Genomic DNA, 17274 nt, shown 5'->3' with positions numbered 1-17274 from the left:
TCATGGAGCTAAACAATTTCTCTTTTCCTTCTTTCCCTAAATCAGACTGAACCCCTGTGCAGGATAGAGCTGAATGTGGCAGTGCTGGACAGGTGTTTAAAGGTTTTGACCCTGACAGTGCTGCTGGATCTTCTGAGAAGTGTACGCCAACAGTGATGGGTGCCACTATCCAGACCCTGGTGTTTCTCTTCTGTCTGCCAGTGGTACATCATAAAGATGGTCTCCAGAGTGTTTGACATGTGCTTCATTCCACTTTCAATGCATTGTCCTCCAAGTCTCTGCTTCACCAAGAGATTCACCTCCTGAAGACCCCAGAACACATGGAAGCAGCGCTGGGCTCAAACTGACGCTGTTTTTCTGATTTTAAACCTAAACTATGCTGTAATTGGTTGTAAAAAGTACTTTCAATTATAGAGCAATTTGTTTTAATGTGTAAAAAAAAATATTTACAGGATGAAAAAATAAAAGAATGTTTTGATAAAAAATGTATAAGCTGCATTAAACAAATTAACAAAGTACATAAGTACCTCTTTTATTTACACATCAATATGCAAAAAAAAAAATATATATATATATACAAAATGTCCTTATTTACAAACAAATTACACACAAAAAATGAATAATGTATACAACTTACACCGCAAAAATAAACTACAGAAATTAGGTTGTTTCATTGACAATATGATATTTAAAAAAGATACTGAAAAACTGTAATGTACCCATTTTTTCCCCACTGTTTTCTCTTGACTAATGAAGAATGTATTTGTTAAGCATTCTCTCAAGAAGAGAAAGCTTGTGCTCCTCCCTCTTTCTCTCTCTCTCTCTCCCTCTCTGGAGTTTGATGTCCTCCCTGAGCAGCTCCACTCACTCCCTCACCTGTCCCAGGACACTTAGCAAATAAACCATGCCTGTAAACAACAACAGCACAATGAATTTCAGCAAAAAATCGTCTATTAACTTTGTATTAAATCTTTCCCAAGCAGGCTCACTTTCTCCAGATTTGTACTAAAATGAGAAAATGGAAACACTTGTAAAAAAACAAAAAAACAAAAAAAAACAAAGAGATCTTAACATAAGAAAATATGACACAGCAGGACATGCATACAAAATACTGAAGTGCTAAAGTTTGGTTAAAACATTTGTAGACATCTCTTGCATGACAGCACTTCAAAAACATAAAGGGAAAGACAATTGCCTTATACTATATATAATCTTGACTTTACTGTCTTATTGTTTGTGGGCTTTATGTAAAAAAAAAAAAAACGCTTTTAACACTTTGGCTAGATATTTGGGTGAATGTAAACACAATACTTACATTTCAATGTGAAGTCCCCCACAGCACTCTCACCTGCCTTGTTATTTGAATATAAGCACCTTCGTCATATGCGCACAAGTGATTCTGGGATATGGTAGGGTGCGAAGTGTCCATCAGATGTACACTTCATTTTCATGGGAACTGAAGGGCGCATTTGAAGGTGCTTTCGAAATTCGTCAGCCTTTGTCGCGCTGCGGTGATGCATTCGCACTTCAAATGCGTTCTTCCAAGTGCACATTCTGACTTTGGGACAGCTTACGTCGTGACGCTGTGACGCAATCACACTCCACATCCGCACTTCTGAGTCCACGCACTTCACTTTGGGACACCCTTCGTCGCGCTGCTGTGATGCATTGGCACTTCAAATGCGCTCTTCGGAGTCTATGCACTTCACTTTGGGACACAGCTTATGAGTTTGGGAGTTCAAAGCGGGTTCGCGAATCATTTGAGTCAGTTCGGTAGTTCGGAGAGGGATCGCGAAACATTTGAGTCAGTTCGGTAGTTCGGAGAGGGATCGCGAATCATTTGAATCAGCTCGTGAGTTCGTAGCGGGTTCGCGAATCATTTGAGTCAGTTCGGGAGTTCAAAGCGGATTCGCGAATCATTTGAGTCAGTTCGAGAGTTCAAAGCGGGTTCGCGAATCATTTGAGTCAGTTCGGTAGTTCGGAGAGGGATCGCGAATCATTTGAGTCAGTTCGGTAGTTCGGAGAGGGATCGCGAATCATTTGAATCAGCTCGTGAGTTCGGAGCGAGTTCGCGAATCATTTGAGTCAGTTCGGGAGTTCAAAGCGGATTCGCGAATCATTTGAGTCAGTTCGGGAGTTCAAAGCGGATTCGCGAATCATTTGAGTCAGTTCGAGAGTTCAAAGCGGGTTCGCGAATCATTTGAGTCAGTTTGGGGTTCGCGAATCATAGCTGTATATGGATAGGCATTTTTAACTAATTTAGTATCTAGTTCTAATTATGTTTTCCACGCGTGTTTAGGTGCAAAATGTGAACTCGTATTTTTTGTTTTAAAAACTGTGTTATTTTTAAATGACTGGGTTAAAAAAAAACTGGACACAATATATATTTTGTTTTTGAGCAACATACAGAATATTAGAAACAGAATTAATTTATTTTTATTTTTTCTCTTTGATTTGTTTCCTAAAAAGAAAAAAAATAAAGACTGACATCTTTATTTAACCTAAATCTGTTATTACAGTTATAAAAATTTTGTTATATAATTCATATACATATAATTTATATAATTTAATATCATTTAGTTATATAATAATAATCATACACATAATTTGATTTAATAATAACCCAATGTGAAGCAAAAACTGAATGTTCTGACAAGCTTTGTGAAATTATATATATATGTGTGTATATTACTCTTTGTATTTTTATGTCAATATGGTAGAATATTATCCTATTTAAATCAAATTAGGTCAAAAGTAATCTAAAGTAGTCTGATTAGATTACCTAAAATGTGTAATGTAATGGATTATGTTACTAACTATAATTTTTGTCATGTAATTTGGAATCAGTACCGGATTACAGTTTACATAGCTAGGCTATTTTAGTTCCCCTCACTCCACAACAATCCTTTCAATTAACAGTATTTAGAAAAGAACAAGAATTAAAAATATAAGAAGCTATAGCAATACAGACGACAAGCCAAAACTAATTGAACTGAAACCAACATTGGGTCTCTCATTCGACACAAAAATCAAATGTTTCCGTATTTGTGATGTATTTGTATTTATTATGTACTTCACTCACATTCAAATATCTACGTAAAACAAAATGTTTTACATAACATCACGTGGTACAGTGATAACACTTAATGGCACAGATTTTACTACATATTTAAACTGCCCAGTGTTTATGTATTTTATTATGATAATGAAGAGACGGCATTTGTCAGAGTAACTGTATGTGCATGCTGCCCCAGCACAATCACTTGATTTTTTTTTTTTTTTATTTAAATAGTATTTATTATTATTATTATTTATTTTATTTATTTAGTGGAACTGTGGAAGCAACTTCTCATTTTAGTCAAAAAGATCATCGTAATTGTAAACGGTTTGCCCTTATTTGTGCACATTCACAATAAAAACAAATCTTTATGCTTTAAATAAGCCTAAATAAAAATAGGATGCCACTTTCTGCCGTCTGGTTTCATTTTTTTTTTTTTTTAAATATTAGAATTTGTATACAAGTAAAAAAAAAAAAAAAAAAAAAAAAAAAAAACTAACAGGAAAAATATACAATTTAGAAACACAAGCAAAACAGAACACAGACACCAAAAAAAAACATTTAAAAACAACAATAATTAAGTACACTGCTGCACCGCTGACACTAGAATCAAGTACTAAACAGAGATGGTACAGGTGGTTGGCACTCAATGAACTCCCTTGCTGGTCCAACTCAGTGTTGTATTTGTGAAGGTGAGCCAAAAATGTATTAAGATTGTCCATCATGCCATAGCGGACCTTCTCCATATGCAATATACCAATGAGCTCTGGTTTCATTTTGTGCTGCACATACTAGGCTAATTGTTGCACAGTTTTTTGTTAATTTTCTTAATTTCTTAAGTAAAAATTTATTTCTCGTCTAAGCCTATTTATTCATTTTATATATATCGTTATCTGGCTCGGCTCGGTGTTCATCTTCAGTTCTCGCTTCACATCAGTTCAGTCAGTGTACTGTTTGAACTCAGAGGGGGTGTCAGACACATTAAAAAAGTTAACAGCTTAAGTCATTTGTGGATTAATGCGTATTGGAGACGCAAACCGTTTAAAACGATTCAGTTCGATATGGTGAACTGTTTCAAAAAGATCAGGTTACATCGAATGATTCGTTCACGAACCGGATATCACAAACTGCTTTGTTTTGAACTGTCTTACAACAGACACGGAAGAGAAGACAATGCTGAATAAAATAGTTTTTTTTTTTTTTTTTTTTTTTTTGCTATTTTTGGACCAAATTATGTTTATATTTTAACTGACCCTCTGATATCACATGGACTACTTTGATGATGTTTTTCTTACCTTTCTGGACATGGACAGTAGACCGTACACACAGCTTCAATGGAGGGACTGAGAGCTCTCGGACTAAATCTAAAATATCTTAAACTGTGTTCAGAAGATGAACGGAGGTTTTACGGGTTTGGAACGACATGAGCGTGAGTTATTAATGACATTATTTAGATTTTTGGGTGAACCAACCCTTTAAGGAAATGTTGTACAAAGATTAGATTAGATTAGATTCAACTTTATTGTCATTATGCGGAGTACAGTACAGAGCTAATGAAATGTAGTTAGCATCTAACCAGAAGTGCAGGAATATAGTGTTTTATATACATATAAGTGCAGAGTAAGTGAAGCTATGATATACAGAATGTACAGTAGAGTTGCTATAAACAGTATTGAGCAGAGTATATACAGAATATAAATATGAATGCAATGTAGGGATTAAATACACATTATGAACAGAGCAATGTAGGATTATATACACATTATGAACAGCAGCAACATGAGAGCTGTGGTAATAAATACAGTTGGATTGAGTGTGCAAACGTATTGTTAAACAATGTATTCTATGCAAAATAACAGTAATGCAATGATATTTTTATAGAAGTAGTTTACTGTGCTTTGTACAGAAGTACTGTGAGGAGTGCAGTAAAAGAGCAGGAGCAGGTTAGATTGGTGTTGTGGAGTTCAGAAGTGTCACAGTCTCGGGGAAGAAGCTCTTCCTGAGTCTACTAGTGCGAGAGCGTAGTCTCCTGTAACTCCTGCCGGATGGAAGGAGGATGAAGAGTTCATAGTGAAGATGAGAGGCATCCTTGATCATGTTTCTTGCCCTGCCCAGACAGCGCTTCTGATAAATGTTCTCGATGGAAGTTAACTGGGTGTCAGTGATCCATTGAGCAGTTTAAGGCTCCGTAAGAAGTAAAGGTGCTGCTGTGTCTTTTTGACCAGGGTGGAGGTGTTTTAGTTTTCTCCACCCACTGGAGTGCTTTGTGGTCAGATGCAGAGCAACTGCTGTGTCATACTGAGATGCAGTTTCTAATCTGTCAGGTTTTTAATGATATCTGTTGACTCAAACGGTTTGAGTTAAGTCACTTGTCAGGTTTTACAGTGAAGGGTGGTCTGATGATCTTAATGAGCTAACGCTCGTAATCTTCATCGATGTATTTTCTTTCCTTGTTTGTAGCGTCAGTGCGTAATGTTACACATCTGAGCAATTAAAACATGTGAAATCTCTCGAGGCGTACCTGCAATTTACAAATATGATGAGTGCAGACCTTCAGATTTTCTGTGTCAATGAGCAGAAAATGGTTGTTCGCTCAAAGGTCTTGAATTAATTAGTTTTAATAATTGTCTTTCCATTTACCGTTTCTTTCTTCACTTATTGCATTATCTATGTTCTTGATACTTGAAGGTTACACTGTTGTTACAAGTTACTCCTGTTGTATTAGCACTACAAGTGCACTAAATGTATAAATTAAATAAGTGTTTTTCTATTTAATATTTTACTTATTAGCTGTGTTAGCTGTGGTCTTGATAGTTGTTTATCTAATTACCTTTTATGTGTTACACTGCCCCTTTACTGGTTTTATATACCTTACTGTAAACTGTACACATTTACCTCAATGTGATGCACAAATAATGAGATACAGAATTGATCAATTTTGCCATTTATTGTTGTAACAGGTGGTATGCAATATGCATAACAATGATAATGCTGTTCATGCATAGACAACATTTAATGTAAGGCTGTGAAAACAATTAATAGCATCCAAAATAAAAGTAGTTTATTTAAGGTACATGTCTGTATATGTATATAAATGCACACACATACAGGTGTATATCCCCCTCTTCACATGAACCCTGAGGTGATCTATCTGCAGTGTTTCCTCCACATCTTCTGCATCCAGCTGCGTCCTCTGGTGAATGCAGGTATTTTCACTTCTGCACACACGAGTCCAACACTGTCTCTGTCACATCCACCATCTGCCAACACCAAGTCTCCAGGTAATAGTTTATTAAGAAGGCCATTATTCTCAGCCACATGTTTGTCACTGACATGACCTCCCCACATGAAAGAGAGAGATCGTTGTGGTGTAATGCCAATGAGATACTTTAGGATGTGCTGGTGTTTGTAGTGGGGAAATGTCTGTGCTCCAGCTTTGAGATTTGATGCTCTTTTAATTTTAAAGCAGTCCACAATAACTGCTATTGGCTTGTAAGCAATGTCTCTCAAGGGTTTGAGATGTCAGCACACATCAGAAGAGAAGACAATGAAGCCCAGTGTAGTTTCAACACACACACGTTCACACAATAACAATATACACCAGTGTACTGACTATTATTGGAGCAATATCATCAATAACATTCTTAACTTTTGAGTTGAAGGAATCAAGGAGAATATCAACAGAGTCTGCAGAAATGCTTGGTGTTAAAGATATCGCCTCCATAAATAGTTCACTTGTGTTCTTGTTAATGCATCTCCTTCTGACAGAGACAGATCTAGATTCAGTGCTAGCAGAGATCAATATATCAAAGAAAATACAGAAGTGATCAGATAGTGCTATGTCTTTAATAACAATGGATGAAATGTTTAGACCCGTACTGATGATTAAGTCTGGAGTGTGTCCATCTTTGTGTGTGTGTCCATCACATGCTGAATCAGGTCGTATAACACTGATAAATGCATGTAATTCACTAAATCTATCGTGATCAAAGAAGCTTTTTACCTCCATTCCACACAAAATTTCATATGAAAATATGAGAGAGCACACAGTTACAACAAGTGATCTGTTCTGGATCCATAAAGCAGTTGGAGAATCTCTGAAATCAGTCTGAGAGGAGAAACTATTTGATCAGACACGAAGAACAAACCGACTGAAGACAGTTACAGGAGAAACCAGAGTCAAACACTCTCAGGATCTCAGGATCAAACACTGCTTTAACACATTTTTAACATCTATATTTGGCTCAGCTTATTTCTGTTGAACATGACAGCATTGATCTCCAGGAAGCTCAGAAGAGCTGATGATCTTGTGCATCAATGCTGAATAAATCGAGGGTTATTTAGCTGACAGGAGAGTTTGACTTCACTTTACTACAGAGCAGCCTCACATCAGCTCATCTGTCTCATCTCTCATTACTGATCCAGTTTGTCTCTTCATATCTGTGGACTCAAACCGCTCAAGATGTTTGACACAGTTTGCTTCTGGTTGTGTTTCTGATTCAGATGAAGTGAAGTCAGTGTCTGTGATGGAGGGAGATTCAGTCTCTCTACAGACTAACACTGAACTACAGACAAATGATGAGGTATTCTGGACATGTGGACACTCAGAGACTCGTACAGCTGAAACTGATAAAGACACTGGAAGATTCTCCACATGTGATGTTCTTGATGAGAGATTCAGAGACAGACTGAAGCTGGATCATCAGACTGGATCTGATCATCACAAACACCAGAAACACAGACTCTGGACTTTATCAAGTGACCATCAGAGGGAGAAGATTGACCACACACAGATTCAATCTTACTGTCTCTGGTGAGTCACAATTACATTTGTGCTGACAGTTTTCATAAAAATATTTTCATGAACCAAATCAAAAAGCAATAAACATATATATTTCAAAACATTTATTCAGAGACCATAAAAATGTCAATAGTGCTCAGTGCAGTATAACTTCAGAATGATCTTTATTGTCAGTTGAAGTATTTTTACACACCTAACACATTTAAAAGACGGTTCATGGTTTAATGTGAGATACAGATGAATATTTAAGTTGATGTAAACTCTTCTCTCCGCTGCGTCGATCTGTCATCCTCCATTCAGCTTCAAACTGCATGTAACATACACGACAGTCAAGACAATCACATTCACGTATGTGTGTGTTTATGAAATCATTCAAAGCCAATAAATTATCAAACAAACAACGCACACTCCTCTCACACAGAAAAAGAGACGGCACATACAGCTCTGGTGTTTGTGTCTCAATGACTTAAAATCAGTTTTAAAACAAAAACACATCTTAAAAATGTGTGTCCATGCTACAAATGTAGTCCCTCATTTAAAAGAGTTTTCTAAGCTGCATTTGGGCCCAGACCCTGTTCTTTCTTCGGCGGTCTCTATCGCCCCGTGACAGAATTCAGCCAGCAACATGGGTCCAGCACGACCCTCCCGAGGCGACGGCGTCCGCTCACAAATCTGCCTGAGAAAACAAACATCTCATGAGCAGAAAGTTATCACTTCCAGTCATGTGCACACACTCTCAAGTCTGCAAGTGTAGGTATTTGGACAGACCCTGACCTCCTTCTAATGTTACTGAATTCTGAGTCTTCTCAATAAATGTCCAGAAAACTATTTGCATAAAACACACCCAAACCATCTCCATTTAAGGGCTTTATGAACAAACTTGTGATTCACGCTTATAGTCTTTGCAGCTTTAGGGATCTTATCTATTCACGAACACCTTGTAACACTCCAGAGAAAAAGAAAAGTTGAAATTGCATCATATCACCCCTTTAAGACCAAGTAGATTTCTCTGCCGTCTAGTCACAATCACTTCAGCTCACACCGAGTGGGACTTTAATTTCTGCAAATCAGTTTGGGGGAATGCAGAGATGTGATTATTGATGGGAAGCACAACATCCACATCTTTCACTATTGGAAGTTAATATTGTTAAATAGAGAAACAAAATCAATTTGAACTTTTAGCGTATTATTGAACTTGGACCTCATTATTAGTCCAGGGCCCTGCACACACACACACACACACCTGTTTACTGTACAAACACAAAACACAATTTACTAGATCATTCCCTCAATTTACAAATTGTGCACACGATTTAGAAATTGAGATAATGAATTAGCAAATCGAGGGAACAAAATAGTAACTGTTCACATTTTAGTACATTGAGGGAATGAATTAAAATCATGCACACAATTATTATTATTATTATTATTTTTTTTGCATGTCATGTGCAGGGCTCCATAAAATGTAAACTTAGGCAAACACAAATTCGTAGTCAATATGGAGCTGGTCACAATTTTTTAGGGGGGCTGAGTATGACTGCAGTTCAGTTTTGAAACCATCAGATTTTTCATTTGATCCTGTTTGTGAAGGATATTTGTGCATATTTACTTCAATAATAATAAAAAAAGACCTGACAAACTCTGTTTGTGTTTGTTCTTCAGGTGTGTTTCTGATTCAGATGAAGTGAAGTCAGTGTCTGTGATGGAGGGAGATTCAGTCTCTCTACAGACTAACACTGAACTACAGGCAAAGGATGTAATATTCTGGACATTTCTGGTGAGTCAGATTTACAGTGTTATTTTTGCTGCTGGTCTTCATAATAATAATTCACAAATAATAATTTATTTAAAATCACATTTATTGATGCATTTTTTGTTAAGTCTATTATTTTTCTTTTGCTCATTATTGTGGGGCTTCCCAGCTATATTTTTTCATTTTTGTTCTAAACATGTTCTAAGATCATTACCATGGATTGTTCTAACAATGTTTTAAGGGGGTAGTTTTATTTTTTGCTCCCAGAAAGTTCTCTCAAAAGATGGGATAACGTTCTCTAAAAACATTCAAAAAAATGTTTATTAATAAAAATTAAAAAATTAAATTTATGCATTTAGCAGATGGTTTTGATGTTTGTTTAAAAGTAATAATTTGGTTTGCTGTCACCATAATGGTGGTAAGTGTCTGTGTGTCTAACCCTTCAGTGGTTCATGAATAATGTAATTTTAAAAGAACAGACAAAAGTCCATATGATAAAAATCTGCAAAATCGCATGCATTGCAACACATTTGATATAGACACTAATACTAAATCAATAACATAAATAAAACTCCAGATTAAATGAGTTGATCAGATCGTTTTATAATGCAATTTTTATCATCAGCAATTAACTATCACTTGATTAAAACATTTTCTCACAGTTTTTGCCATAACAAATATAGTTACAATTGAGTTCTGAATTAATTCAATGAATCATACATTTCATATATCTTAATTATTCATCATAACCTACAGAATAACTGAATAAATCATTTAATCTGAATTCATAGACTATTGCTGTAATGAAAGAAATATAATGAAATTCTTCAAATAAAAACAGGACTGTATATGATTCTGTTATATAGCACATAATCATTATCTTTCAGACTGATATATTTGTCTTGGATTATTTGATATGATTTGTCATTATTCATTAACCCTTCAGAGTAGTCAAATGTATCAGAAGGAGGTGAATGGAGCAGATTGAGAGGGAGAATGTGAAGAAACAGCAGGTGGCGCTAGTGCACTGTTTTAGTTTGGGATCTGCTGTTAGAAGGAAGAAGAAGGAGAAAGCAGGTGTGTTTGTGCTTCACATTCCTGTCCAGTTGGTGGCGCTGATGCACGAGATCTGTTGTTAACTGGACTTTGATTTTCTCCAAGATGAAGTCGTGTCAGGTGACAAACATCAATCGTGAAGATCGCACAGGTGTTTAACAGCGATCACAAACCGGAAGTGTTTGAAAGACTTCTGGATTCTGTTCCTGCAGCACAAGATCGTCTGAACTACTGCAAGTAAGTCTGAATACTTTCACCATTACACTTATTTAGGAGAATGATGAACGCGTTTCAGAGCTGGAAGAAGCGGGATTTGTTCAGTTATAACTTATAAGTTATCTGTCTGTCGCCGAAGAAACAAACAACTGTCGAAACAGGGAGATATTAATAAAACAAACCGTTTTAAGCCGATCGAGGCTTGTTAAAACATTTTGAAAGACATTGAAGTCTTTACAAATGAAGCATTCAGATTAATTTTAAACGTGTTATTTTATTTCTCCTTCTTCCATTTTAAGACTCGAAACCGAAAGTACTCTGAGGTCAGATCAAACCTGTTCTTCCGGATATAGAGACGATTAACACGAGCAAAACTAATCTTCTTTTAAACTTCTTAAGTAATGTGTATGTAAATAAAGACGTGTGTTGTGAGTGATATGAATAGATTATTACATGGCAGTATATGTGTAGCATATTTTATTTGTATATTGATCGCTTGATAACTCAAAGATTCAGCACTAGTTATTTTCTTCATCATTTGTTCCTCTGAACTCTCATGATCTTGATCTGATTGTCATGTCCAGGTCATGATGAGCATCTGATCGTCTTCAGAGACACAAAGATCTCAGTGTTGAGCTGTTCATCTGCAGTCTGTCAGAGAAGAGAGGAAAGATGAGTCTCTCACACAAACAGAGGTAAGACTGAGTCTGTTTTCAGAGAATCATTGTAAACACTGCTGCACTTTCAGAGGATTGCTGGAAAAAACACAACCTTAACAAACTTGGTGTTATATTTACAAATGATTTGCAGAACTTTGGAGTTTCATAACGCTCTCATAAAAAAAAGGAAAAACATTGATATTTTAAAAATAACCAATAGAGGATTAATATCTCATAATTGAAAATCAAAATCATAATTTACAGTAAATTTACAGTCACTCTTCAGTACTGGATATGGACTTAAGTAAATTATTCCACATCAGTGATTTCAGTTTTAGGTCATACATTTATTGTCAGACATTAAAAATTACTCCACACTTAATTTAATATGGTCATATGATATTTTTTTTTATTGTTTTAATCTTTCTCTAGTGTGTAATGTATCTGTTTGTGTAAGATCTTCAAAGTTACAAAGGTCACAGTCTCCTGTAAAGTGATTTATTCTGTCTAACAGAGAACACTGATCCAGAAATGATTAAAATGCCTTGACCGAAGTCCAGATATTAATTTCACAAATGTGTGCATCACAATGTGAAATATTGGCTTCCTGTGTACAACATCAGCTACACACACCTAAATACACTGAACATAAAATACAATAATTTACACATAAATAACTGTATTATATGTTGACACTTAAGTACATAAAGTTGTTATTTTTTCTTCTTCATTGTAACTTTATGAGTTTGTATCTGAAAGGTTAGAGAGTTGGAAAATAAAAGCTTACCTCTGTTGTGTCAAGCTCAGACTTGGACTCAGGGTCAAAAGGATACAGTATTTTTTACAACAACATTGTTACTGTTATTACACCCAATAAACTAAGTGATAAACTTTTAAAATAGTGTCATAACTGTGTAGCACTGACATTTCTACTTTCTATTTCAGTCAAAAAATAAAATGAAAAATAGAAATCTCTTTAATTAGATCAAATATTTTTAACAATATATTTATTCTCGCATTTGAAGTACTTTAAAGAAATTAAGCAAATGTGAGTCTGTAAACAAGAATGACTGCTATCTTTAAAACTCTGCAGATGTTTCTGTGAAGGACGAGAGAGAATGTGTGTCAATATAAAACACAGATGAACCTCCTGTAGAAAAGTTTCTGTTCTCTCTTTGTGTCATTAGTGTAAGATCAGGCTCACATGTGTCTGTGAAGAGTGACCGGTCAAAGGGTGACATACCGAACTTCAGTGAGAAAAAAACATCTATCAAAAGGTATTTATTATCTTTGACATTATAATGTTGTGTTGGCTTATTTCTAAACTAAGATGCTTGTGATAGAAATGAATGAAATAAAACCATAAATCACTGATTTCCTCTTTATTGAACTCAGTCTGGAGCTTCTTTCCAGTAACACAATCACACAAGCAGACACGAAGTATAAATTAACCATGAAAATAGATCATGCAGTCAAACATGAACATGTCTTTCCATCTATCCATAGTCACAGATGGACAAATGCATGTCTATACTGTGCTTCATGACCATCCTCAACAGTGAAGCTCTTTAAATGAGACTGAAGGAGCTCCTGTAGTAAAGTGTTTTGTTCTTTGTGTCATTAGTGTAAGATCAGGCTCACATGTGTCCAGCTCTGTGTCTGTGAAGTGTGACCGGTCAAAGGATGAAGGACCATTCTTCAGTGAAGAAACAACATCACAAACCAAACGGTATTTGATCTGTTTCTTATTTTCGTTTACACACAGACTGTGTCAAAGTGTATCAGTGGATAATTATCATAAAACTACTTGTAGTCCATGAATTGATCACTTATTTATTCTCTTTGCTAAAATGTTTAAAATCTTCTTTGGTCATTTGTTTTCCCTAAATAGCAGTATTTTGATTTATTTTATTTACGATCAGGCTTCAGTATGAAACATTAGATCCAGATTTACAGTCTCACAGGAACCGCAAGAATTTTACAGACAGTCTCCTGCAGATCTTCCAGGTAATAAAACACATTTTCAAGAACATTTAACAATTATAATAAACAAATATGTTATTGAATAAGAGTGTGACAGAACTTTTATTTATACTTTTTCTTTTTAAGAACCTATAAAACAAGAAAGAAAGCCTATTTTTATTCATATTTACAACAAATTACTTGTTGTCTCAACTTGATTTTTGATGAATATTTTTAATAACTGAATAAATAATTTAGAACAAATATAGGTTTTTATTCTCTCATTCATTTTTGTCTTTCTTTGTAGGATCTTGAGAGCAAAATAATGAAGTTTCTAAAGAAAGAACTGGACATGTTTAAGAAAATATTACAAAAAGAGGACAAGCAATACTTTGTGAAGGACTTTAATGAGAACAGATGCAGTATGAAAGAAGCAGCTCTTGATCTCACGCTCTACTTCCTGAGAGAGATGAAGCAAGATGAAGCTGCTGATACTCTAGAAGGTAAGAGACTCATTATCATCTGCCAGATTGTCACATATAAATATAGGAGAGAAAATATGATTAAATTATATATGTGTTTTTGTTTCTGTTTAGACGAGCTGGTCTTCATTCATCAGCTAAAGTGTAGCCTAAAGAAGAAGTATCAATGTGTGTTTGAAGGAATTGCAAAGCAAGGTGACTCTACACTTCTGAAGAACATCTACACAGATCTCTATATCACTCAGGGTTGTAGTGAACAGGTCAATACTGAACATGAGGTGAGACAGATTGAAGTTGCTTCCAGACGTCATGAATCACAGGAGATACAGGTTGAGTGCAAACATTTGTTTGAAGCACCTGAACAAGACAAGCAGATCAGAAGTGTACTGACAAAAGGAGTTGCTGGCATCGGAAAATCAGTCTCTGTGCAGAAGTTTGTTCTAGATTGGGCCGAAGGAAAAGAAAATCAAGATATCAGCTTCATATTTCCTCTTCCATTTAGAGAGATGAACTTAAAGGAGCAAGAAAAACTAAGTTTGATGGACCTTATAACTCAGTTTTTCCCAGAGACAAAAGGACTGAACCTTACAAGAAGAAATCAATTCAAAGTCTTGTTCATTCTTGATGGATTGGATGAATGTCGTCTTCCTGTAAACTTTAAGGATAATGAGACGTGGTCTGATGTTTCATCACCAGCCTCTCTGGATGTTCTCCTGACGAACCTCATCAAGGGAAATCTGCTTCCTTCTGCTCTCATCTGGATCACCAGCAGACCAGCAGCTGCCAGTAAGATTCCTCCTGACTGTATCGACCGGCTGACAGAGATACGAGGATTCAATGATGCACAAAAGGAGGAGTACTTCAGAAAAAGATTCACGGATGAGAATCAGGCCAAAGAAATCATTGATCATGTTAAACAATCAAAGAGTCTCTTTATCATGTGCCACATCCCAGTCTTCTGCTGGATTTCAGCCACTGTTCTCCAGAACATTTTAGAGGAGAAAATAAATAATGTTGTGAAAAACAATCAGGCTGATGATGTCTCCAAAACACTGCAGGAGTCAAATACTGAAGACACTCCTAAGACTCTGACACAAATGTACACACACTTCCTCAGATTTCAGATCCAGCAGAGCAGACGAAAGTATGTTGGAGAACATACACCAGATGTTTCCTGGGATAAAGATGCCATCTTTTCACTGGGGAAACTGGCATTTGATCAGCTGGAAAGAAACAATGTGATCTTCTATGACACCGATCTGGAAGCCTGTGGTATTGACGTCTATAAGGCATCAGTGTACTCAGGCATGTGTACCCAGATCTTTAAGGAGGAAACAGGGATCACTCTTGGTACCATGTACTGCTTCGTTCACTTGAGCATTCAAGAGTTTATTGCAGCCCTTTATGCACATCTGTTTCTAGACATGAAGAAGAAAAGTATATTTGTTCATGAGTCTACAAAATGGAAATATAAAAGTGAAGCCATGATTGATTTGCTCAAGACTGCAGTGGACAAGGCACTAGAGAGTGATAATGGACACCTGGATCTTTTTCTTCGCTTCCTCCTTGGTTTGTCACTCCAGTCCAATCAGAGACTCTTACAGGGTCTGTTGACACTGGAAAATAGAAATGAGCAGAGCAAAGAGGAAATAGTTTGGTACATCAAGCAGAAATTAGAGTCTAATCTGTCTCCAGAGAGATCCATCAATCTGTTCTACTGTCTGAATGAACTGAACGACCAAACTCTGGTGAAAGACATTCAGACCCACCTTAGCAAAGGAAGTCTCTCATCTGCTGATCTTTCACCTGCCCAGTGGTCTGCTTTGGTCTTTGTGTTGTTGACATCAGAGGAGGACCTGGAGGAGTTTGAGCTTCAGAAATTCAAGAAATCAGACGAGTGTCTCATTAGATTATCAGCAGTCATCAAAACCTGCAAAAGAGCTCTGTAAGTTATTTAATATATTTTGTCATGTTTTGTTCTCTTCTTAAAATTACATGAATCTACACTGATACAAAGCAGGCTTGGACACCGCTGATTTAGTGAATCAGTGAGTGACATACAGCCAGTGTGGTGACCCATACTCAGAATTCGTGCTCCTCTTTTAACCCATCCAAAGTACACACAGACAGCAGTGAACACACACACACACACACTTGTATTATTGAATAATATTACTATTATTATATGTAGCTTGTTTGCTCACATTTTTGGTCTGTTTTCTCTTTGATAATTTGAGGATGCCGAAAATTCAGTGCATACCTACTTACATCCCTTCCTTGTTTACAAATCCGAAGCAAGTCCATACATCCGCATTTAAATGAAGAAGGGGCTTTCCTGATAACTTTCTGCGATGGCGTCATCTTTATTTTACTAACTTGCTGCTGAAGGTGACCCAGCTGACCTCACCAAAAAACTCAACACCACCGTCTAGTGGATTGTCTAGAAATTGATTTTATTATTCTACCAAATAGTATACTAAAAGATTGATACTTGGCATCCGTGTATCAATACAGTATTGCCGTGGAAAATATTGCGATACTATACTTAATTGTAGTACACTATCGTTTATTGACGTTATCCTAATGCTGCGTTCCAGACAGACAACTTGGATATACTAATTATAACACAAGACAATATTGTATTATATTATAGTCATTAATATTATACTTTACATAATAATATATAACATACTTTATATATTTATATATAATGTTAGGTAAAAAAAAATGTTAGCCTGAATGCACTGTAAATCGCTTTGAAAGCTGTGGTGTGGAGTCAGAGACGTTAGGATCCAATTGCAGTATTCATTTATAGAGGGGTCAGACAGACAGAAATCAGAAACCGCATCAAGAGGGTCAAGGGATATCCAAAAAAATCAGAAACAGCATCAAGAGTGTCCAGGGATATCCAGAAATCAGAAACAATACCAGGCAAAGGTCGGGGCAGGTGGCAGTGAATCAAAGTCAGTGTACACAATCCAAAGTCAAACACAGAAGGAACAAACACTAGGAAAATGTGTGGAAATGCCTGACAGAACAAAACAAGACTTCGCAATGTGAGTGTGGATGAGTGCAACCTTTATAGTGTCACTAATAGGAAACAGGTGTGGTTCAATAATGAGTTCCTAGGCAGGGCTTTATGGGAAATGTAGTCCAGTGTGTACTGTGTCGTTTGAAAGTCTGTGTGAATAAAAAGATATGTAGTGACCGGATCATGACAAAAGCGTCTGCTAAATGCATACATTTATTTAAATGTATTTATTTATATACAGTAGAGAGAGAGCGAG

At 36.1% G+C, this 17274-nt stretch overlaps 2 protein-coding genes and 1 long non-coding RNA gene across 3 annotated transcripts in view; 2 read left to right on the top strand and 1 right to left on the bottom strand.

Annotated features, from left to right (window-relative positions):
• LOC127987559 (uncharacterized) overlaps nucleotides 1-17274 on the top strand; it is a 1718354-nt gene that overhangs the window by 579663 nt on the left and 1121417 nt on the right. The gene's annotated exons all lie outside the window — the stretch shown is intronic.
• Nucleotides 1-17274, bottom strand: part of LOC127987654 (uncharacterized) — a 193763-nt gene that overhangs the window by 90161 nt on the left and 86328 nt on the right. The window lies entirely within an intron of this gene.
• The window catches only part of LOC127987568 (NLR family CARD domain-containing protein 3-like), a 70129-nt gene continuing 60542 nt past the window's right edge, over nucleotides 7688-17274 (top strand). Inside the window, exons 1-7 of the mRNA XM_052589938.1 lie at nucleotides 7688-7871; nucleotides 10559-10905; nucleotides 11469-11579; nucleotides 13168-13272; nucleotides 13466-13550; nucleotides 13813-14008; nucleotides 14102-15932. Of these exons, the coding sequence (XP_052445898.1) occupies nucleotides 11557-11579; nucleotides 13168-13272; nucleotides 13466-13550; nucleotides 13813-14008; nucleotides 14102-15932 (2240 nt within the window). The 5' untranslated portion in view covers nucleotides 7688-7871; nucleotides 10559-10905; nucleotides 11469-11556. The remainder of the gene's footprint in view (nucleotides 7872-10558; nucleotides 10906-11468; nucleotides 11580-13167; nucleotides 13273-13465; nucleotides 13551-13812; nucleotides 14009-14101; nucleotides 15933-17274) is intronic.

The sequence above is a fragment of the Carassius gibelio genome, chromosome B22 (assembly GCF_023724105.1).
Source record: "Carassius gibelio isolate Cgi1373 ecotype wild population from Czech Republic chromosome B22, carGib1.2-hapl.c, whole genome shotgun sequence".
Lineage (NCBI taxonomy): Eukaryota > Metazoa > Chordata > Actinopteri > Cypriniformes > Cyprinidae > Carassius > Carassius gibelio.
This window is presented reverse-complemented; position numbering and strand designations above follow the sequence as displayed.